General features: G+C 39.3%; 1 protein-coding gene across 4 annotated transcripts in view; it reads right to left on the reverse strand.

The window, feature by feature from the left end:
* Nucleotides 1-24471, reverse strand: part of NAALADL2 (N-acetylated alpha-linked acidic dipeptidase like 2) — a 691918-nt gene that overhangs the window by 14439 nt on the left and 653008 nt on the right. For all 4 annotated transcript variants that reach the window (XM_067536536.1, XM_067536537.1, XM_067536538.1 and 1 more), the window contains 2 exons: nt 20623-20716; nt 11694-11892 (listed from right to left, as the gene is read on the reverse strand). In XM_067536536.1, the coding sequence (XP_067392637.1) occupies nt 11694-11892; nt 20623-20716 (293 nt within the window). The remainder of the gene's footprint in view (nt 1-11693; nt 11893-20622; nt 20717-24471) is intronic.

A 24471-nucleotide genomic window follows, 5' to 3' on the forward strand; every position in this document is an offset into this window, starting at 1 on the left:
ACTGTAGGATTCAAGCAGTAGCATATATAAACCAGGATGGCGAACTTGCTTAAGGAACAGCTTTCATGCAATAATTTTTCCTTTAAAAATTCTTCTTCCACTGATCTATACTTTAGCACTGGACACATTAGCAGGCAGAAAGTCTGCATTCCACAGGCCTGTGCTGCATTTCTGCAATCTCACTAAAGTCAACAGAATTACACTTTTCTAACAGAGGAAAAAAATGGGCTTTATAATTAAGATGTCTCTACTTGAAAATCATTGTAAAACATCATGTCTATTTTTCTTTATTTTCAAGTAACTTGCTGAAGGAGCACAAGTCACATGTGGAGATTTGCACAACTCAGAATAAGCTGCACTTTTGACTGTCCTTCCGGCATCATAGGGTTGCTTTTTCTGTCCTTCCGGCATCATAGGGTTTTGTTGTTTAGGGAGACAGTGGCTCACTTCCCAGCTCTCCGACATCTCTTCTTTGTGACCTTAGGTAAGACACTTAAGGCAGTGGCTCTCAACCGTCCCAAACTACAGTACTGCTTTTAGAAGTCTGATTTGTCTTGCGTACCCCCAAATTTCATCTCACTTAAAAACGACTTGCTTACAAAATCAGACATAAAAATATGAAAGTGTCACAGCACACTAATACTGAAAAATAACTCATTTTTACCATATCATTATAAAATAAATAAATTTGAATACCAATATTGTACTTACATTTCAGTGTATAGTATACAGAGCAATAGAAATAAGTCATTGTCTGTTTGTACTGACTTTGCTATTGCTTTTTATGTAGCCTGTTGAAAACTAGGCAAATATCTAGAGGAGTTGACGTACACCCCAGTTGAGAACCACTGAATTAGGGTAAGATTTTCAAAAGTTTAGGAGCCTAAATCCCATTTTTGCTTAGAAGCTGAACTCTTATTGAAAGTCAATGGGGTCCTAAATCACTTAGGCATGTTTGAAAATATTACGTTTCATCTCACTGTGCCCCTAATCTCAATCTTCTGCTTCTATATTGTACCTCTTTCTTCCTCCTTTCTCTGTCTCATCTATTCAGGCTGTAAGATCTTCATAGTAGGAATCTTCTATTAGTAGGTGTCTGACACAGCACATAGCACAATTAGGTTCCTATCTTGGAAGGAGCCAAAGGCACTACTGTAATGCATATAATAAAATAAATCATGCCACAGTTAAAGGCGTAGCTGAGAGTCAAAGCTAAAATATTATACATGTCTACTGTCTTCCAAACCAATTACTGGCTATTTGTAAACATTCTTTACAGTCATCTTCCATCATCTTGTATTTTGAAAACAAACCACCGTAGATTTGCTACTTTGTGGAGAGATTAAAATAATTCAAGGCGAAAAACATGAAAATGTTTTCATTATAATTTTCAGCATTTTGCCAGGTATATTAATTTATGTAAGACATTTATCATCAATACAAATTTCATTTTTATGCCAGCATGAAAATATCTATAGCATGGAAGTGTCACCTACCTTTTCATGCTAATACTTTCCAATAGCCTCTACATATCAGGATAAAAAGAATGATTTGGGGAAACTCAATAGAAACTACTGAATAATCCCAAATTTTCAGAGTGCATCTAATTCTTGCAGAAATAGTAAAAAGATTTTAATATTTCCTGTTTAACTGATCTCTAAAATCAACTTAATTAAATCACTGTTGAATGGTCTAATATTCAGCATTGATTAGGTGGCAATTTCTCTTTAAAATGTGAAGAAAATCGCAAGACAAAAAAATTAAAGGTTAGAGTAAGACATAAGCCTTCTACCTCATGCTGTGTTTAGTTATATATTTGTGGTTTGCAGATAGTATCCATTTGTGTTGCCACAACAATATGGTACATTGTGAAGGATCATAGTGTTATATTATGGCATTTATACAAAATTTACGCTCAGTACCTTACTTAGAGTTACAAAAGGATCAGACATTTAGAGCAGGGGTTATACTGAAAGCATTGCCTCCTATTAGTATTAAGAAACATCATGATTGGGAAGGATTAACAATAACGAGAAAAGATTATAACCACAACAGGAGTTGTAAGAGCATTATCAGATTACTAATTATTACTGGTGTACATTATGGCAAATTTATTGCTCCAAACACAGCTGAATGTTAAAGATTCACAATCCCAAGGACTGGGACTGTGCTTTTTAGGCATGGAATGAGTTTGCATCATCTCAAGGGGAGGTTGGAGGAAGATTGAAGCACAGTCTTCCAAAGCACAGGAGACATATGTGCACACACTGCACACTATACTTCAGGAGGGAGCAGGCCTTTCAGCAGCTCCTGGTCGCTACCCGCATTCTTCACCAATTGTCATGGGGCTGGTACACTTTGTCACCTTTTTTGGGGGATTATAGACCTGCAGCTGAGTTTGAATGACCACACAGCCTCAGAGAAGTATGGTCTAATTACTTGGGGTCAATAAGGCAGCCCTCCTATGCAGGGCTGCATGGCCTAATAGCCAAAGTCAATAGGGCTGCCCTCCTTGTCAGAATTGTGTGACCTAAAAGACAGAGTCAATATGGTTGCCTCCTTAGCAGAGGTTGTGTGGCCTAATTACCAGAGGGGGGATGGACTTCCCCCCAGCAGTGGGTGGTGGCTGGGGTAGGGAGACCCAGGCCCTCCCTGCTCCACCGGATCCCAACCCAGAGCCTGGTAGCAGTGAATGTATTCACCACTAGGACAGCGGGAATCCATCTGAAACACACTGTCTGTGTCCCAGTTCCTCCCTGTTTTCCGCATTGTCATCCGCAGGTCACCTGGGCCTCTAGGGTTGTCGGCTTGCAAAGTTCCTGGGGACTCCATCCCCTCTCAGGTTTCTGCAGGCAGGCAGGTATCTGCCAAGGTCTCAGAACACTTGGCTTCTGCAATCTGAGACACTGGCAGCTTCCGGGAGTTTGCAACATGCGTCCTCTCTCTTTGATGGTCAGGCCCAACTGAGCTGGACTGCTCCGTTTTATCCTGAGTTTCCAGCTGGAACATACCTAGCAGTGAAGAGAAGGTGTGGCTTCCTCTGCCTAGAATATGGGATTAACCTCTCCTTGTCCTGAGAGGGGCTGGTACACACTGTTAAAGGTGGATTTTTAGGTGGTACAATAGATGCATAAGACTAAGTCTGAATATGTGGGTAACAGGAGTCAAAGATGTCTCTGGAGTTGAGAGTCTGAGAATATAATAAGAGTTGTCAACAGTGATAGAGAACTGACGCATAGGAAATGGATAAAGGAAGGTAGATAAGTAGTTCTATTTTGGAGAAATGGAGTTTTGAGCTGGCAATGGAATATCCAGCAAGAGTTATTCATGAAAGAAAAGGAGATGTAAGTTTGGACAGGCTTGAAGACACTGGAGCTGGAAAAATCTGATTCACAAATCATCTGCATGGAGGGAGGAGAGGATACGATTTACTAAACCTTACAGGATACAAAGAAAAACAACATGAGACTTTCTTTAATTCTGAAAAAAACTTACAATTTATCCATCCCAGCATTACAAACACAGTGTTACATTTATGAATACCGTAGCAGGCTCGATGATAAAGTGGACACTTACCATCCCACCATTGTTAATTTAGCATGGTTTCCATGGTATTTCCCCTTCTAAGGATCAGAAAGACCATTGAACAAGTTTGGTTCAAGTCAACAGTCAAAAAATCTTCATGGATCCAAACGCATGGAAATATTATAACAAAAATTAAATTACATGATGCAAAAGAACAAAACGATGAGCTCAAAATGTAATGAAAAACTTGCAAAGTGTTTGTGACTCAAAAGAATTACTCTAATTCAACAGTTCTCTTTGCTGAGATATATTTTTAACGACGTTGCATTACATGTGTATCCATGTCACAATATAGGATTAGCAGGTCTCCTGGGAATATTTGTATCATAAAAGCTTGTCACCCTTAAAAACCAATGAGAAGTTTGTTTGCACACAAAGATTTTAAAAGGGACTTATGTTTATTAAGAAAATTAATCTTTTGAAGGCTGAGTCTTGGGGCAGGTGAATTTTGTCACACGAGAACCTGCTGTAGCTTATCAGCAAAACAGGAATATATCAAGCAGACTCTGTACATATATCAGGAGTGAGTGCAACAGGGAAAGACAAAATTCAGTCTGAAAGAAAAACATTTGTTTTAATGAACAAACACACACCTAAGTGGCATGAGATTAACAGTAATGCAAATTATACTATCGTGTGGTGCAAAAAGTGTCCTTTCACAGTGCCTCAATATCATCGTTATGGTGAATTTAGATTCTATACCCTTTATTTCCAATACTGTACCGTTTTACATTATAACGATGTTGGATCTGACTTGCCTTCTCAGCCCAGGATATAAGCAGTGCCATGTCTGAGTCTGCCTCAAGCCCCTTTTCCTAGGGTTTCAGATTTGTTTCTTTCAAGCAATCCAAATTTAGTACATCAATCATCCCTTCCCTATGGTCTCCGGTAGGAGCCACCTAGACTCCTGTAGCACTCCATCAGCCCTCCTGCAGGCCATCTGCCTGGGAGTCACCCTGCTCCAGGATCCACCGCAGGAGCCAGACTGCTTCCTGTAGTTCTCCACCTCCAACTGAGCTATATGCTGGCTTTCATAATCACTTGATCATTAGCTGATCAGTAGTTGATCCATCACAGGTGAGGGTGGGCGCAATTCCTCTATAACCGATGTATTAGTGTAGCACAAATTGTTTTTTCACGTTGGATAGATTACTTCAAGACACAAGAAAAATGCAGTCGCTGAAAAATATTATTAAAAAAATGCAGCATTCAGGGAACAAGAGCCGAGAAGCAGTCTTGCATTAGAAAAATGGGTAACAACATAAATTGCTGGAAGTCATTCTTGCCAAGCTTACTTCTCCAGCGCTATATGTAGATCATTTATAATCTCCACCAAAGCAGTCACAACAACTCATGTATGATTTTATGCAACAATGGTGACTGATGGATATAGCGTCTGTGATCAGGGTAAAATTGGTAAGGTGTATAGGTGAAACTCAGAAATGGGTTTTATACAAAGCTGAGTTAGGGAAGAACTTTTCTATCATCACAACAAGCATGTATTAGTGAGGAGATTCCTGTGCTTACAGTGGCAGTCTAATGGGAAGAATAAAAAATAGCTAACTGAAGCAGAAGTGATAGTCTGATACCTTGTATGTATTATTTGATCTCTGCTTTTTTAAGATTGAAGATACTGGTTATATTTTTAGTGTCTCCTTCGGCTAAGAAAAGTGTGGTGGGAACACCAAAGGAAATTTCAGGAGAGTCTGCTGTGAAAGAGCGGGAGTATCTCTGTTAAGAGCAAGTAATATCCAGATGTGGTTGAGTTGTGAAGATGATGTGTGTCAAGCCAATACTGTACATTGTTACTTATTTTATAGTGCCCACAAGCATGTTAGACACTTGAAAGAAAACACACAAAAATCAGGTCCCCGCCTGAAAATCTTACAATTTAATACATGTATTTGACAGACAAATGACAGTTCATGGGCACCCACAGGCCATGGTGATGAGCAGAGAATAAGAACCAGAAGAGAAGAGAATATATTGGAAACAGGAGGCATGAGCTTTCTTAGTCTAGGAATAGAAATGTCTTGGTGGTTCAACGTTTTTTAAAGCATGAGCACATTCAGTTGTTGTCGGTGATGCTGCAGAAATGGGTTTTCAGGTGAGATTTCCAGGAAATGATAGCAGAAAGGAGTTTCAAGGAGAAGAGGCCTCATGGCAGAAGGCACAGAGACATTTGTGAGAGAAGATGATGAAGATGAGATACAGTAGATGCACATACAACAGTCAGCATAGATGCATTTGTCAGATTATCTAACAAATCAATGTTCATTTACAGAAATTAATGTTGTCATCTTGTTGCAGGAAGCAAAGGAGATTTTATTCCCCCAGGTGGAGACTTGGTTAATGAGTATCACTGTAAGGTATCAGCTAAGATGTTTTCATTTTTCAGCATCAGCAGTTTTTATTACTGCTGATACTGACCACGACAGACAGACATGGATGATAATTCTATTCATAGCAGTGATAAACTCATGTCTACAGACGTCACCTATTTGCTGTCAACTTGATGATCTAGGCCCCCATCCAAAATCCTCTAAAAGTAGTGGAAAGATTTACCTCAATGGGCTTTAAATATGTATGTCTGTAGGTAAAGGGACTATTTTTTGTCTTTGCACTTGTTTATTAGGTTAGGTCAACTGTAATATGGTATAGTCAAGTTGAAAGAGGCAGAAAAATAGAAAAGCTGCAACACTATTTAACCTCTGCTTTGAATCTGCCAGCTCCTGGAACTCAGATCTCTAGAGGTCCTACCCTGTGAATTACAACAATAATAGCCAGAGCCTCTGACACCATTTCCTAGCACGTTGGAGTCAGGGTTAGGGACAGAATGGAAGCTGTGGTCTTTAAAAACAGTGGTGAAAGCACTGAATTCTGTATCATTAGAGTAGATCTCGTTTTCAGGGCTAACTAATCATCAAATGTGGAATCAGGAAGGAATTTTCCCTCAAGTCAGATTGGCAGTGACCAGGGTTTTTTTTCCGCCTTCTTCTGCAGCATCTGGATGTGGAATCACTTTTCAGGATTATCTGGGTATAGCTCACTTAATCATTTCCCTGCCATTGTGAGGGCCTCGGGCACCTCATTCCCTCCTATTCTCTGCCTGTGGCACATAACAGCTTACTCTCCTGTGGGATGTATGCTTTGGTCTCATTTCCATTGTTGGGTTTAGTGTGCAAGTCCTAAGTGGACAAGAGCTAAGAGTCCTGACTCTGCTCCTTTCCTATTCTGGGAGGGGTCCCTTTCCCTCCCATCTCTGACTCGATCCCTCCACTACCCTCTCACCTTAGCAGGCCAACAACCTTATGTCCCTTCCATTTTATGCCCCCTGCCAGTCTCCTCTCAGCACAGAATCACTTTGGATTTCTGCTAACAAGTCCCTGTCCCCAATCTGTCTTTCAAATGCCATCTCTTGATCCTGACTCCTGATCTGACGGAATGGGCTCAAAACCCATTAGTTGGGGAAGTAAGGTTTATCAGGCACACATGGGATAATAGATCAAAAAGGCACATGAATGGAATGTTTTCAAATTGCAGAGTCGGACAGGAAAAAGGACAGATTAAGTAAGGTTGCAAGTGACTCCCTGATACTGAGAAAATACAAAGACCTTGTCAAATTTATGAACATCTGCAAAGCCGCCTCATTGTTCTCCTTCCAATCCCTGCTTAAAATTCTCATTTGTCATGATGTCTAAACACTTAACAGTGAGACAAAAGGTGTGCAATGACCACTGCCTAACATGCTGACCAGTACTCTTTCATCGTTTCCTTGTGCTCCCCTTGCTTCCATCCACCTGTTGTCTCTTATCTTATACTTAAGTCTGGTCTACACTGCTGCCGGCGGTTGATGGGAGATACATAACAGTTTGCGTACCTCCCATTGATGTACTTATGTTACCTTACTACGGTGTCTTCACGGCACTGTGTTGACGGGAGACGCCCTCCTGTTGACACAGCCTTACTCCTTTCAGGGAGGTGGATTACAGGTGTCGACTGGAGAGCCCACCTGGGATCGATTGAGCTGGTCTCCATGACCCGTTCAATCAATCCCGCTGCATCGATTGCTGCAGAGCCGGTAGCGTAGACATACCCTTAGACTGTAAACTTTGGGGCAGGGATAGTCTTTTTAACATGCCTTTGTACGGTGCACAGCACAATGGGGCTCTGGTTCATGTCTCGGACTCCATGCTACTACCACAATTCAATTTATTATTATTATTTATAATAAAATAATGACCCTATTTAAAATAAGAAAATTAAGAAGGCAGAACCGCACAATAAATGATAAAAATAAACTAAAAGAAAGTAAATAGCTAGCTGAAAGAAAGAAGGAAACATCTACGGATCATGCCTTCAAGAGAATAAAAAAAAATTTACATAATAATCAATTTACAATATAAGGGCAGATTCAGAATGAGAAGCACACAGGAAGATGGATGGAAAATATCCAGTCACTATCAAACCGTGCCCTTCTTGTAGATAATATTACAGTGGAAGAGGAAGGGAAAATATCAAGTATAGCAAGGTTTAAGATTACGAATCAGAGAATTGATTCATATTAAAAAAAAAAAAAAGAATTTTCATCCAAAACTCAAATCAAACTTGAAAATAACCTTTTGTGAGGCAGAAAAAATTTCCTCTTCCCACTAATTTTCATTTCTGCCTAGGTTTTTGGCTAAGACTAGAGGTAGAAAGCCCTAAAATATCCCGATGGAAGCTGCTCTTGCATATTTCCAGCTGGGCCACGAAATCTTGTTATTGTGAGATTTTTTCAGTTCAATATTGCCAGATAATGTGGATAATTATTTAAATGATGGTGCTTTCCTAAACTAGACTGAACAGCCTTTAAGGTTTTGTTCATCACATTAAGTTCATTATAAAGACATAACTATGTATGAAAATTATCAAAAGTCTAAGGAACTTGAATTCCGTCAGTTTACTTGAGTTATATGGTCACTCATTATTAATAATTATTTAATTGCATTACAATAGGTCCAACAGACATGAGGGCCCTATTGTTGTAAACACATACAGACACATAGTAGGAAACACTTGCCGTGCCAGACATCTTACAATCTATGTAGACAAGACAGACAAAGGAAGAATTATTATCCCAATTTTACAGATGGGACACTGAGACACAAGGAGGTTAAGTGACTTGCCCAAGTTTGCCTAGGAAGCCTGTGGCAGAGCACATCCTACTTTTTTTGAGTCCCAGTCAAGTGCCTTACTTACACACAAAAATCCTTCCTTTTCAGCTTATGTTCTAGAACAGAAAAATATAGTATAGATTCAAAGACCTGAGTATTAAGGATAAACACTAGCCTGTCAATAGTCACCGAGAAGTGATACCGGAACTTCAGTGAGTTTTGTCAAGTACTTTGATTGAGCTTGAGAATATGAGCCCAAATGAATATACAGGAAGAAATAATGTTTTCATGAAGAATACGTGCTTTATTGTGCGCACACATTCTTCCTTCAAAAGACTGTAAATTACAGTATTTATGGACTCTTAATGATCTAAACACAGTTGGAGCCTGAAGGTCAAGGCTGCAAACTGCATCCTAAATTTCTGTTTACAGATGAAGTACAGTATTTATTGTGGCACTGCTTGTGCTGCTATAGTTAAAGGTCTGCCAGCATTTCCATTATAAACCACTATTTCAGAGGTTTATAACTCGCCCATCAATCTTCACACTGGGATGAAACACAGCACACAAGGTCTCAGCTGTGGGATTGATTTTTGTTGTTTTCTTTATCAAATTACAAAAAGAAATCCATCTGGTAAGTTTTAAAGTTATGAGACCAATAAAATAAAGGTCACTTGTTTCAAATACTTTTTAGTGTTCCTATTGTATAACCGAACTATAGTTTCAGTTTTAAGACTGAAATTTTGCACGCCATTTATACATAATTACACCTGTGCTTAATTATTTAAACAAGGAATTTTCCCCCAGAAATTGTTAAAAACACTGCAAATAAAGTTCCGTTGTAGGTTAGCTTTTCCCTCCCAAAAGGAAGTTATGGTACATCTGGCTGTTTTTAAGAACAAACAAACAAAAGAGGAAATCAGATTTCTAGTTATAGGGCCTGAGTCTCATTTACACTAAAGGTATGGCTATAGCTGGAGGATCAATTTCCAACTCAGGTATACTTACACGTTTGCTTTGATAGTGCTAGTATGCTACAGATAGCAGTGCAGCCACAGTGGTGCAGGCTGGCTGCCCAAGTGTATACGTAGATTATCAGATGGGATTGTACATGGGTAGCTATCATGCACCACTGCAGCTACACTGCTATTTTTAGCTCATTAACTCAATCAAAACTAGTATGTGTATGTCTAGCCAGGCTGGAAGTTACACCTCCAGCTGCAGTTTAGGCAGAAATCTCCTTTACATTGCCCAGGCAATGTAAGGGGACTTTAAAGGGTGCATAAATGCAATTTATCATTTACTTAGTGTGCATGAGAATCAGGTCTGTTGTGTAAGGCACCCCCCTTTAAAATGGTTTCTACTCTGACAAGAGTTTTAGTAAAATAGCATTGTGGGCACTGGATCACATTTGCTTAATTTCCAAGTTACGTTTTTCCCCATCCACCACACTCACTTGGGGATCTGAGAGTTAACCGGGGTCCTTCCCTCCCCTCTCTTATATGATTATTTGATCACCAATGTGAGTAAGGGTCATACAATCAGATCCAAACTACGTATCGTCCATTCTCATAGTGCAGTAAATGAGTGATAGGCAGAAGGGGGCATAGGTTAAAGTTACTTTTTCAAGGGTGTGTATAAATAGTATTACAGAAGGTGAGAATCACCTACTTCTGTAGTACTCTACTGTATATGTTAGACAGAATACTTCAGGGCGAAGCAACACATTGAAAAAGTGTGGAAGAAGGAAGCCACATCAGAAGTATTGCCACAAAACAAAGCATGATGATGATATTGATTGGTCACACCGCAAATTTTACACTTCTATTAATATCCCCTTCATTATAGCTATATGACTGATTCATGTGCATGCTAGGCTTCCACCCCCTCAACTTACTTTTCTTATATGGTTACATCTGTCTCATACCATCCAAAATGCTTGGAATAATTTCCCTCTTCTTAAGCACCAAACTTTCCCCTCTTTTCCAAATCGTTCCTTGAGGACTCAAACCAATGCTCACCTTGGAGCAATTAAACAGAGGAAGATAGCAAAAGAAAACATTTCCCATCTATTTCATTTTGAGAAGACCGTAAAACAACATGTCCACTACTGAGCAGGATTTAAATCCTAAACATTTGGGCCTGGAAAATTGCTTAGAAATATTTAAAACAGTATGATTGGAACAGTCAAATAGTTGCCTTTAACCAAACTTTTTTTTTTTTAAAAGATAACAAGGAGCATAAAATTCTCCAACTACCAAGTAAACTCTGAAATGAGGAAGTCTCTTCAGAAGATGAAAGGTGGACTGCTTGAGACATTTAAAACTACTCTGGACAAAGCCCTTGAATAGTCAATAGGGAACAATTTAAGTAAGGGGAGGGGGATGAACTAAATGCCCCAAAAGCCTTGGTTTCTAGAGGGGAAAGTTATGGAAGATGGCAGACTAAAAGCCCTACCATTCAGACCAAGGTGCTACCTTTGTCCTATTTAAAGTTCCTAGACAGGGAAAGAGAAATTAACACACAAGTGCAGATTTTATATAACACTATGCTGGATCTTCTGTAACTCAATGTCATTTAACATTTTTTTGTAAAGTTTTTAATAAAACATTGGGGAGCATGTCAAATACCATTAGATTTCAAAATATTTTTTCTTTTGAAAGCTTACTGTACCATCTAACATAAATATCTGTCATGCTGCTTGAGTTGCTAGAGCACAGAACATCTTGTTAGCAGTGATGTCATGACAGAAATGTTACAAAGATGCTCTCTAATCACCTCCTGTACTGAATTTAAATCTTTTGCTGAAAGGATGATTTTTTTAAAATTTAGCTTTTATCTTGGATTCTCACTGAGATTTGTAAAAGAGGCATGACAGTTTTGAAAGCTAAGCAATGTGAGATTATCATTTTAGTTGGTATAAATGAATGGAAAACATACTGAACAGCCTACCTGTAAAACCCTGGAGGAGCTTGTTGAACTAAGAAGTTTTTCTCCAGGCCTTGAAGAACATCATTAAGCATTCTGACTCGGATAGGAGCTCTCTCCTTGGGGTCATTAGCTGGACGCATCTCATCTGACTGGAACAATTCTGCACTGTCCCTCAGTCTTGAAGCCATTGCCAGCAACTGATGAGTATCTAGTTGATCACCTAGTAACGATAACAGAAAGAATCTGTAAACGATTCAAACGGCAATAACTTACTGCTGCTGTCAATAAAATAACCAATACCTTTTTAAAATGGTGACACTGTTGTCTTAGGCTGAAACAAAGGCATTCCTGGTGGAGTTAAACCATGGATCGATAGAGCCTATAATCTATTTCACATGTACAGTAAGTTTTGCAGTAGTATCAACTTGTGCTGTGATCTCTTACGATCTTACAATCTAAGAAGGGTCAGACCCGAATAATACTTGGATAGGAACCTCCAATGAAAACTTAGTTCTGCAGGAAATGATGGTTAAATATCAGTAGCTGGAACTCTTCTTTCTGAGACAGTACTGATCCACCAATTCTTTTAGATGCTGCTTCTCATGACACAGGTGTGGGTTAGGTTTTCAGGTACAGTAGACTATTATTACAGTATATAAGCACCAGCTCCTGCTCCTGTAGCCTTTCCTCACCCATAAAAAGAGGCATGTCAAATCACTTATGTGAGAGCAAGAGTTTACCTGAATTCCATCTGTCATCTTAGAATACTAAGGATGCAGAGACTTCTTAAAAGGTTAATGGCATTTGTAGAAGGGGTTTAAAATTATTCCTATAAGTTAAAACTGTACCAGATAAACTGTAAGTAAATGCAGACTCTGTTAACACTTTAATGGACATTTAAATGTTAACTCCAATTAGCTCAGTATTAATAACACAATGAGAGTAAACCTGACCTGATGTTTACAACCCATGGAAAAACTGAACAAATGAAAGCTTATTATGCAATTGCACAACATGGATTCGGTCGAGATGTTCCCGATTTACAGAGAAGTTAAAAAAATGAGATGCATGAATTGGAGTCTTCTGGCTTGTGCAGTGTATTCCCACCTGCAGTGCTGGTGAAGAGTATGCTCTCCTCTCAGTGCATGCACAGTAAGGTTCACAGAATCGATACATGCAAATAGAGAAGCGAATGGACACCTACTCTGAGGTCAAAGCCAACAGCAACTTCAGAAACAAATGCCTCTAGGATTCAAAACTGTTCCAATAAGAGCAAGATCTACCTGATCTATTAATGATGGGAAACAAAACCAGAGATTCAGATAAACCTCAAAACTTTTAAATTCTGATTTGATCCAAACAGAAGTTCCAGGGATCTAGACGTTTACCCATCAGTAGTTGAAAGTACAATCTTCAAATATTTCTGGATTTAAGATTTTAATCTCATGGATATGTATAATTAACACCAAGAGAAGAATAGATATCTGCAAGATTACAAGTTAAACGTACCAAGGCTGCTTGATTAATAAATATAAACAGATATCAGAACTGATGCATTAACGCCACCAAAACCTATTTGGGTAACATGGATGGGTGGACTTAGGTGGGAAGGGTGGGTAACCATGATAGAAATACTGTTGTGTGTGAGGCTGAAGGATCCAGCAGAATCCCCTGAACTTCCCACTATCTCCATGCCCTGAGCAGAGTACTTGCTATTGGTTATATTTCGTTAAAGGAGAGAGGAACTTACAGAGCTCACACTCTTCTGGCTGCTGCCTTCAAATCCAGTGCACTCTGGAGTGATTCAAAATGCATCATCCTGAGGAAGACAGCAAGTGGCATAGCAGAGATTGCCACATTTGCTGAAGTATCAAGTTGAACTGCAGCACAAGCAGAAATCACTTTGAGGAGGAGTGAGATTGGGGGCTAGGGTCAGATTTGGTTTGGGATAAGGTTTCTTTGGAGGTTAGGGAAAGGAGAGGTTGGGCTGCTTCTAAGTGTTTTTAACCTGTTTTCTGCTCCCTAACAAGGATGAATGATAGGCAGTGATCCTGTAGTCAGTACTGACATAGTTATGGCTTAGCACTCTCAAGTTCAGTGACTGATTACAGTCGGTTGACAACTCAGGAAAATATTATTTGAAGGTATAAAATTCAATCAAAAAGCAGAAAAGTTGGAAAAATGTTTTGTGAAAAATTAATGTTCTCATCTACTCAAGCTCATTTTGTATTAGTGTTGGGTCCCAACAGCACAGATTTTAGCTTAGGTATTAGATTTTGGCTCTGATTTGAAAGTTTTCCATACAGGCACCCTTCTTATGTCTCAAAGTAAGTTAGACTGTATTAACCATCCTAAAGATTCAAATGATAGTGCAGTCTTTTCAGAAAACTGACGTTTAATGGAAGAAAAGCAATAATCTAATCACAACATCTATAAAGTAACAGAAGTTTAATCTTTATGCTACTATTTTCCTTCATCAAATCTTTTACTTTACTCAGAACTCTTCTCTTTCTGCTAATAAGCAATCAGCAGCCAACTAGAACTTATTGGTGTGATAATGAAAAGGGAAAGAAATTTATGCTTTGACCTAGTTTTACATGACACTATCTCCTGCTGTTTTGAATGCAAAAGATGTGAGACAATTTGGTGCATGTGGTTTTTAGTGGTTTCTTGAAACAGTTTAGCAGAATCACTGTGTTATTCCTCTATTTTCACAAATCCAGTAAAATATCTTGTTATTTTCCCTTACATTTGAACATGAAGTTTTTTTGGTTTTTTTTTTTGGGGTGCACAAATCTCTCCAGATATCAACAAACTAATTCCATTTTTAGTGGGGATAAATGTATGACTGAAGCAATCCAATAATCTCATTATGGTTCAGGTATAGTGTGAAAGTACAAAATTATATCCCACAAAATCCACCTGACAGTTTTAAAATATCTACTGGGAGCAACAAAATGAAAGACAAGGCAAATTTATGGTTAGAATTTGTTCCTTTTAATCTTGAAATATTTAGCTCTCTGCAGAGGGTGCCTATGCTAAAGCCTAGATTACGGCATTGAAAGCCACTTTAGGGGGAATTCTGGCAAAAATCCCTTCTTGAGCTTCAAGCAGTGTAACGGAGATGCTGTACCATGTCCGCTTCTCCATCCTCGGCCAGCACTGGTAGCCATGGCCCCTCCACCTTCATGCCTCCTTTTGGAGCACCCAGGAGGAGCATTGAAAACACAAGGGGAAGAGTAATGATAAGAATCCCTGATGCATATGAGCAAAAGTGCAAGGATTATATATGGATAATGGAAGTTATCAAACAATCCAATACAAGCATCATGTCTAGGTAAGGACATCCTTACATAGAAAGACTATGCATGCATGACCCTTGCACTCGTCAGTATGAAAGTTACAATTCACTACGTTAGAAACATCTTTTTAGTTTAATCAGCAGTGTTTATTTACCAAGTAGCATGCAATATTTAGAATTGTCATTCTTAATATAATACAAATGATTGTGCATGTCAACCAAGCCACTCCAACACTGAGTGTAAGCTTGGGAGGAATAAATAGTACATCGCTCTATATTTGGAAACAAGCGACGTCGACCACCCTTTTTAACATAAAAAGCAAGTGAATGCTTATATTGGATTTGTTTTAAAACAATGTATTTTGCCCTCAAACCCACTACATTTCCTACAAAATGAGGAGCTATATGTACTGTTTGCATCACACATTAAACATGCACTCGTTTTATACAACGTCTTTAATAGTCACTCATAAAACCTTAAGTATTTATAGATAATAATTTCATAGGGAACTAAGGATATTGTTATAGGGGCATGAGAAGTCATGTTATCATAAGACGCTGAGCTTCACCGACAGGGCAAAGTGTGATTTATGTTATGCATAAACACAGAGGCTGAAACTGAAAGGGCAGATGATTTGGAAGAAAAGGATGTGTTAACTAATATCATCTTAAACATCTTGTGACACCACGCTAGAGAAAAGAAAAAAAAATCACAAGTGTTATTTCACTTAAGGGAAAACAAGAGCACTTTATTATTCCACATTTTCTATTCTTTGCGCTGCACACTCCAGTATGAATCATGATGAATCATCTAGCTAGTTATTTAAAGTTGTTAAATAAATAAAGATGCAGGTACCAGAAAGAGACTTGGGAGCCTGCCTTCTGTTGATCACTGAATTATACAGCTGAGTTTCATTACAGATGCTGTATGTAGATTTTATTCAAAGATAGGCTACAATGGATAGATATTTATTCTAGACAGCTGGAGTGAGTGCAATAATGTTTCTCTCGTAACCAATTGTTCTTATAAAAAGGTACTGGTGGAGGTTTAAGTATTTAAAAATGACATTTCTGCCCTCTGGCAGTAACACATTTACCTAGGACCACTTGGAGGCGCATGACTGGTCACAACCAAATCAACCAATTAGAAAAGACCTCTGGACATGGATGTTTGTGGGATTTGTTCTGAGATTGGCTGGAGTCTGCAGGACCAGTTAGGGTACATTACTATCTTCATGTTTAGAAGATATTGTGCATTATCCATTTGGAATCGTAAGCAGGACTGTTAAATAATAAATTAAATCAATTGCCTATTTTCTTCCTTGTCATGGTTGTATTCAGTACTGTGCTTTCTCGCTACAAAATTATTGTCAGCACTAAGGGCTCACCTATATGGGGATGCTACATTGGACTAGTTTGTTGTCTAAGTGAAGCAGCTTAACAAATGAAGCAAATGAAATGAGTGCACACCACTTTGTGATGCCGAGTTAAAGGTACTTCACTTGTGAATCATTGTATCCATACAACTCTGCACTTGTTAGAATTAACTGTGCAGGACTCTGGCAGATTTCCCATGGTGCAATGTTCTGCCACTCAGCTATGTGCTCTTGAATTTTTCTTGCAGTGCATTGTGGGACACCTACGGAAATTTACAGGAATTCTGGGACTGGTGGAATCATACTAACAAACTCTCCTGATTCCTTGCCTGGAATTCATTCATTTTGCCAGTGCCATTTTAAAACTGCTGTCAGGCAGGATGGAGGATGCACTTTGAACAGCACAAGGCACATGCATTGGCAATCATGCAGTTGGATGGGTTTGGCTCTGCGGTTTTGTAAGGCTTTGGATTCCACAGCCAGGATACAGAATAAAGAGGTTGAGGATGAAATTATTTCTGCAGGGTGTTTATCTGGAGCAGCTTTACTCAGTGGGTCAGCACTTCTGGGCTCAGTCAACAAGTGCTGACCATAGAGATAAAATATCAGTGCAGAGCTAGGATGACTAGCAGTGGAATAGAACGCCAGGTTGGCAAAGCCCACTTTCCTAGAGATCTGTGTCATGCTCAGCGTGGAGCTGCAGTGGCAGACCACCAACCTGAGGGTCCCTTCAGTGTGAAGAAGTATGTGGCCATTGCCATCGAGAAGCTTGCCACGCCTGATGGCTACCAGTGAGTAAATAACCAGTTTGGTGTTGGTAGATCAGCTATTGGAATTGTCACAGAGGTTTGCAGGGCTAAGAGGAGGGTGCTGCTGTGCGATGTCAAAAAGCTGGCAGAGCACAGGAGGTTATTAAAAGCTTCGCACGGATGACATTCCCAAACTGAATAGGGGTTATGGATGGAAAACACGTGCCTATTCTTTGCTCCCCCTGCCTCTCCGGGCCTGCATACCCAAGGTTAAAGAATTTTAACAGGAAGGGATATTTCTCCATGGTGCTGCAAGCCTGGTTGATCATAGTGGAAAGTTCACCAGTATTAATGTGGGGTGATCAGGAAAGGTCACTGATGCCATGAGCTTTAGAAACTCAGGCCCAGTTACTGGAATAAGACAGGGAATTTTTGGTCCCCAGACTAGTATGGACATTGATGGAGCTACGTTTCCTCCTGTCGTTCTGGGTGACCCAGCCTACCTCTGCTTCTCTTACTTGAGGCCTTTCACTGGAGACTTGGATAAAGTAATGGTTGAACTATTCAGTGGTAAAAAAATATCATTAATGCAGCACTGAGGTTGCCCAGTGGTATCTTGTGATGTTCCAGTATGTTGAGTTCAGCAAAACTCCAGCTTCTGAAACCCAGGAAATACAGAGTTAAGATGAACACTCATGCAACTATAACTCAGCCCCTCTGGAGCTGGCAACAGCCGTAGGGAATTATCTGCATGTACTCCAGCTCCATTCACTGTGTTAGCTGTAGCTGTATTGAATGATGGAGGAATAAATTGGAAGAGCTTGGAAGAGCTGTGACTGTGATATAGATGGGAGTTCCCCCATGTGCGTTATCAAAGGAAAGCAGGGCATATGTACCTTTTCCAGTCTGTATGATTTCAATACATAATTGTGGAGGTTGTATCAATAGCACTGCGGTCTTCATGCCTAGGTATTGTCAGTAGTGAGATGAAATATGAAAGCAGTCTGTGGGTTTAGTGATGGATAGGGGAAAAGTATAGGTTCAGGTGGTCTCCTGTGTCCAACTGTGAAGGACTTGTAAAAAGATTTGAAGTGGCTGTTACATTTTACAAATATGGAATTCTGTCAAGGGAGTAAGCTCAGTGTTTGAGTGTCAGGCAAGCACAGGAAGCACCTATCCATTACACTGAAAAGGCAGAGAGTGAGTATATGTGTTATGGGCATATCGGGGCAGAAGTGAAAGAGGACAGAGTAAAGGCTGAGTGGGCGTTCACCTTAACTGTGTATTTCCTGGTTTTCACAGGTTAGCGTTTTGCTGAATCCAGCATTCTGGAATGGCATAAGCTATCACCAGGCTACATTAAGTTGGCATTAACAAAGTTTTTTGTCATTTAATTTCCTAGCTTTTTTTAAGCAGAAAGAGAAACATTTGTTGGTAGAAGTTAATGGTGATTTAGGCAGTTGTAATTGTCAGATGATATGCTACTATGGCTAGGTAACAATCAAAATAATCAAATAGTCCTTTTCATCAGTAGATCTCAAAGAACTTTACATCATCCCCATTTCACAGATGGAAAACTGAGGCACAGAGGTGAAGTGACTTGCACAATGTCACCCAGTAGGTCAGTGGCAGGTATAGTACCAGTTCAGTGACCTTTCCACTAAGCCACATGGTTGCTATGTGAGTTCTCAATGCCCCTTCTCCTTCCTGTACCATTTGTTAAAATGGAATGGGGATAATGGTCATGCTTACATCCCAAAACACACAATGGGCAGGTAGAGGGACTGCAGGGGGTAGAACTCCCTCAGATGCCAGCACATATGGAAAGGGAGAACTCAGGGCTGACGTATGCACTCCTCACCCTCCCCACTTCTTCTGTGACCCCTGTGGATTTTACAGCACTTAGAACAGTCAGTTTTTAAACATAAAACTGGTTTTAACCTTACCTATACCAGAGCTGTCACTCTGAGTAACTGCATAATATCAGCAGATTGTGTTTTTGGAAGACTTAAGGAAAGGTGGTGGTGCCTCATGGCAAAGATAGATGTCTCTTACCATTACGTGCCTCATAACTGCTTGCTATATTTTTGTACATTTAAGAGCACCAAGGGAGACAACCTAGATGATGCAGAAGGGGAGCTGGAGGTGTCAAGACTTTTTGAAAAATATGGACAGTCAGAGAGGGTGCCTCCAAAAAATGTCCGAGGGCCAAGAGAAACAAAGTCAGTGATGCATTGTGCTCTTACTTTGAGGTGAAGGGGTAGCTGTGGGTAACCAAGGAAATGTCTGAAATGTATTTGAGTCTACTTATTAGGAATTGATGCTATGGGGGGATTTTATGTAAAGGATAGGGACAGCTGTTCCTCAGTGAAAATTTCCAGCTGAATTGTTCCAAAATAAAGCTATTGGGCTAACAAAAAACCCAGGTAACACATTACTTTTTGTTTAACAAAAAATTAACCAAGGACATAGTGCAAACGTATGACCAATGAAACTAAGGCACTGCGAAACCAGGCAGGGGTCACAAATTCCTGTAGGTAATGTGCTGAAAAGAATTCTCATTTTCCATGCCTGAGGAGGTTGTGGGAAAGGCCTGCGGTTAGACTGATGGAAATGGTGGCCCCACTATGGTATGCAGGACAGTGCCTGGTTGGAGCGTATTGCTTGACCTTTGTAATAAAAGGTGTTCCATCACAACTGTTTGTCTCTCACACATGTCCCTTTCCACGCCAGGTGCTCCAGTTCAATCCTTTGCTCCAGCAAACCATCCCACCACACTTTTTGCCTTCTCAGCCCTCTGTTGGATGCATTCACTAGTTCCTGGAACATCTCCTCTCCTCACCTCAATTGGAGATATGTTGGCCTTTCTATGGGTGATAACTCCCCTGTATGGGTGGGCCACAGTGCTGCAAGTGCTAAGATGAAACTTTACTTTCCCTGAACAGGAATTGTCTTTTTCCCTTCCCCCAGCCTGTGATCCAAACACCTGGCCCAAGGTCATTCATTTTCAAACACAGAGCTCTCAGGACATAACTGATAAATCAACGCAAACAAATTTTTCAGCAGTAAATTATCCTGCTTCCTAGTGGCTGTGAGAACAGAGGCAAGTTGGAGTGATCTCCTGCTGATGTGAACTAGCGTAATAAATAAACAAGCAAGATGGCCACTTGTCAAATGGTGAAAATTACAGAGCCTAAATGACTGAGTCCCCTTCCTGCTTGTATTGAATGCAGTGTTAAATGGAAATAAAATGTTGCAGCTCAGTCATGGAGGTGGTTTATCTTTGACAGCAATTATGAGATTTTAATACTAATTATTGATTAAACTATATTAGTAAGATCAGAAGAAATGTAAACAATTTATCTTCCATTAAACTAAAATGATGTTTCAGTCAACATCATAAAAAGACACAGTAATAAAATCAGCAAATATCGTTTGCACTGAAATTGAGAGTCTCAGTATTGAAATGTAGTTGAACCTTTTCTTTATGTTAGCTGAGATTAGTGTTGCTCTAACAAAATTACCTTTAAGGCTGTTCTGAACTTCTAATGCAATGTCCAGGGCATTAAAGGGCAGAACCGGTTCACTGGCAATTTGCAGAGTCACCTCTCCCGTTAGCTGAAAGAAATCAAAAGAGATTAAATAATTTCTAACACGTTTAATACTCAGCATTTCATTTGGAATACCATATAACTTCATTAGATTGGGTCTGCACAGGTAGCTGAATAAAACACAGTTTCTTAAGGACAAACTGAAAACACACGAAAACCCCTCTATTAACAAAATAATTCTAGTACAAAAACGTATACAGATACTACAATGTATGACTACATACAAGAAATCTGTTCAGTGTTTTCCTCCTATGGCACAGGAGAATATTTTTTTAAAAATAAAACATCTTGTATTTCTAAAAGCAGGAAGCAAATGTTTAATTTTTTTAAGAGCAGGCCGGTGAACTGCTAAGACACCATGGGCCGGATCCAAAACCCAATAAGGTCAAAGGGAATATTTTCACAGACTAATAGATTTGGAGCAAGCTCTTAGCAATGAATCATATGAATACATACAAACTGAGCTAAATACTCACAGCCTCTATGAGAAGTTTGTGATGGCTTGACATGACATGAAAAATTTGCTTTGATCCCACACCTAGTGAAAAACCCCAATAACTTACAGATCAAACACCCCAACCCTGCGATATGGAGGTCTCAGTCCAGTTCCAGGAGGACAGTAGTCCACATCACAAATTTCATTACTACAAATGGCACCTTTCTTGGCAATCGCGGAGGTAAGGCCAATGACTGAATGGGCTTTGGAAAATGCCTTTCATCTATAGGAGGTAGTCTCTTGGGCTGGAGCTCAAGACAATACCAAGGTAGCATGTGGAAACTTGCTTTGCTGCTGCGGGGCTGTACCTATCCTATGATTAAACAGAATTTAAATCTCCAATGCCTTCAAGCCCATCACCATTCATGAGCTCGGCAAAAATACACTGACAAAACCTGGAGAGAAGAAAAAAAACCAAACACATCTCCTTCATCACTTGGCATTGCAAAGAAAGCTACAGGTCTATGCTCCAAGATGGACTGAAGACTATAGGTAACAGAGATGATGATGAGAAAAATGTGGACTGAATGGAATCATATTGTACAATACTTAAAAAGGCATCAGAAGGCATTGATATAATGAAACGTACCTTCCAAAAATATATCAGAAAGTTAGAGGCTGAAAGTAGCATTCTAATTCTACAATACAAAGAGAGGGGGAAGACAACAGTGCTGATATGAAAAACAATACTACAGGATTTGAAAGGAAAAAATAACTCTCCATCCTTGTCACTGACAAGAACAGATGAAGATGAAGCAACATACACACAAAAAAAGGCTTTCTGTAAAGAGAAGATAAATGGAACCCCAGCAATATCTCTTAAAAAAAGCACTAAAAGAAATATTGCATTTGACCTGCCCACTGACTGATTTCAGTACGGAGATGGAAGGAGCACATTGTACATCAGCCTGAAACTCACATCCAAGCAGAGACCTATTGTGAAGCTATTAAGATTTATACCTCAAGAAATAATACTGCAAACAGCACAGAGAAAGAAAACTACCATATACTGAGGAAGAACAATGGGAAAAAATATATGATATCCCAGGACTTCAGAAGGGAAACTGGAGAACAGAGGCAGAACTGTAAGGAAGGGGGGAAATATCAGTGTTACAGGTATGGAGTTCCAGTTGCTGCATAGATATTTTGACTCCAAATTAGTAGGACAACTCTGTTCATACCACGCCAATGCTTGGAGGCCATTGAAAATGTTTTTTCAATGAATATATTGAGACAGAACAGTATCTGAATAAAAAAGCATTGGGAAATGCTGCTTTTTGTAGAATATTATGGAGGTGTTATGGAAGAGAAGTAGCACAAGAGTGGAAATTCCCAGATGCAGCAGAAATCTACAAAAATCAGGCCTAAAACTCTTTTGAAAATCTGGTCCTAAATGGCTAAACCCTGCAAATTCTTCCTTGTGCTAATATCACATGTGAAAAAGTCTCAAGATGCAGTTAGAACATAAGAACGGCCATACTGGGTCAGACCAATGGTCCATCTAGCCCAATATCCTGTCTTCTGACAGTGGCCAATGCCAGGTGCTCCAGAGGGAATCCATCTCGATCATTCCAGACTCTGGCAAACAGCATTTCCTGCCTATCCTGGCTGATAGCCATTGATGGACCTATCTTCCATGAACTTATCTAGTTCTTTTTTGAACCTCATTATAGTCTTGGCCTTCACAACATCCCCAGGCAAGAAGCTCCACAGGCTGACTGTGCGTTGTGTGAAGAGATACTTCCTTTTGTTTGTTTTCAACCTGCTGCCTGTTAATTTCATTTGGTGACCCCTAGTTCTTGTGTTATGAGAAGAGGTAAATAACACTTCCTTATTTACTTGATTCACACCAGTTATGATTTTATAGACCTCTATTATATCCCCCCTTAGTCATCTCTTTTCCAAGCTGAAAAGTATCAGTCTAATTAATCTCTCCTCATATGGAAGCTTTTCCATATCCCTAATCATTTTAGTTGCCCTTTTCTGTACCTTTTCCAATTCCAATATATATTTTTTGAGATGGGGTGACCAGAATACCAAAGTGTTCAAGATGTGGACATACCATGGATTTATAAAGAGGCAATACAATATTTTCTGTCTGATTATCTATCCCTTTATATAGTTGCCCTATACCCTAAGTCACACATCAACATATATAAGTTGTTGGGAAATAACATGGCTCTAGAACAACTGTCCTACTAAAAAGAATGTCCATGGAATGTCAAAAATATATATGTGGAGTGTATGTAAGTCCTAATTATTCAGAAAGTGTCTGAAATATTTACACTTAAAATCATTAATGGCTCTTAAATTGATCAATACAAACCTTCACTAAATTTTTATTCATGATTACATAAATTTCACTCAGCCTCTGCACATCTTTGGGCTATAAACATTATGAGACTGCTGTAGCTTCTGTTCAATGCATATTCTGGTACAGAAACATTTGAGACTAGAAAAGCACTGGAAAATTCTTCTTTTGTGGTATATCAGAAGTACTATGGAAGAGAAGCACCCCAGGAAGTTGCTCCCCCTTTCACCTTAATCCCTAATAGAATCAGTTTTGATTATGCTAAATTCCTTCTCCTATTTATGTTTCTCTAAAGCAATTTTGTTTTGCTTCTCAGCTCAGAGGATGAACACCCTTTTGTGCCATCCATTAGATTAGGCTATACCCAGAAAAATGCTATGATTGAAGCAATTTGCAATTCTCATAGTAACAGTTTTACATACTGCTGTGGACACTTTGTATGTTTGTTAATGAAGTAATTGTAGTGTTTATTAAATCATGTACTTGGTAAGTTAACCTGAAAAATCAATCACTGAGAGGAAAGCTCAGAGCACTGATTTGAGCCGAGTGAGTAATAATGCTGCAGAAACATACATCAAGCCCATGTAATGCAGCAAGACAGAAAAGGCCACTGATTTCTTATTTATAGTCTTATTTTTGGATATTCTATCCCCAGGGAATTCACATGCAAAATAAAGACGTGTTTCTCCCTCTTTCAAAATGTGGTTCAGACTGACTACTAAATTATTAAACAGAAGGCTACATTAGGAAAGGGTACAGACCATATTCCTTTCACAAACTGAAATACTAAAAAGCAAAATAATAATTGATTCCAAGACCACCCATCACAAGTTCTAATTCTTAATGACACCTCCTCACTCAAAAATCATAATACAAAATAATTGATGCAAAACACACACAATTATCCAGTCTGAAGAACAATGTTATAATTTGGATGCTAATTGATTATGAGCTG

This window comes from Emydura macquarii, unplaced genomic scaffold (assembly GCF_026122565.2).
Source record: "Emydura macquarii macquarii isolate MOO-44397 ecotype Brisbane River unplaced genomic scaffold, CSIRO-AGI_Emac_v2 contig_3603, whole genome shotgun sequence".
Classification (NCBI taxonomy): Eukaryota; Metazoa; Chordata; order Testudines; family Chelidae; genus Emydura; species Emydura macquarii.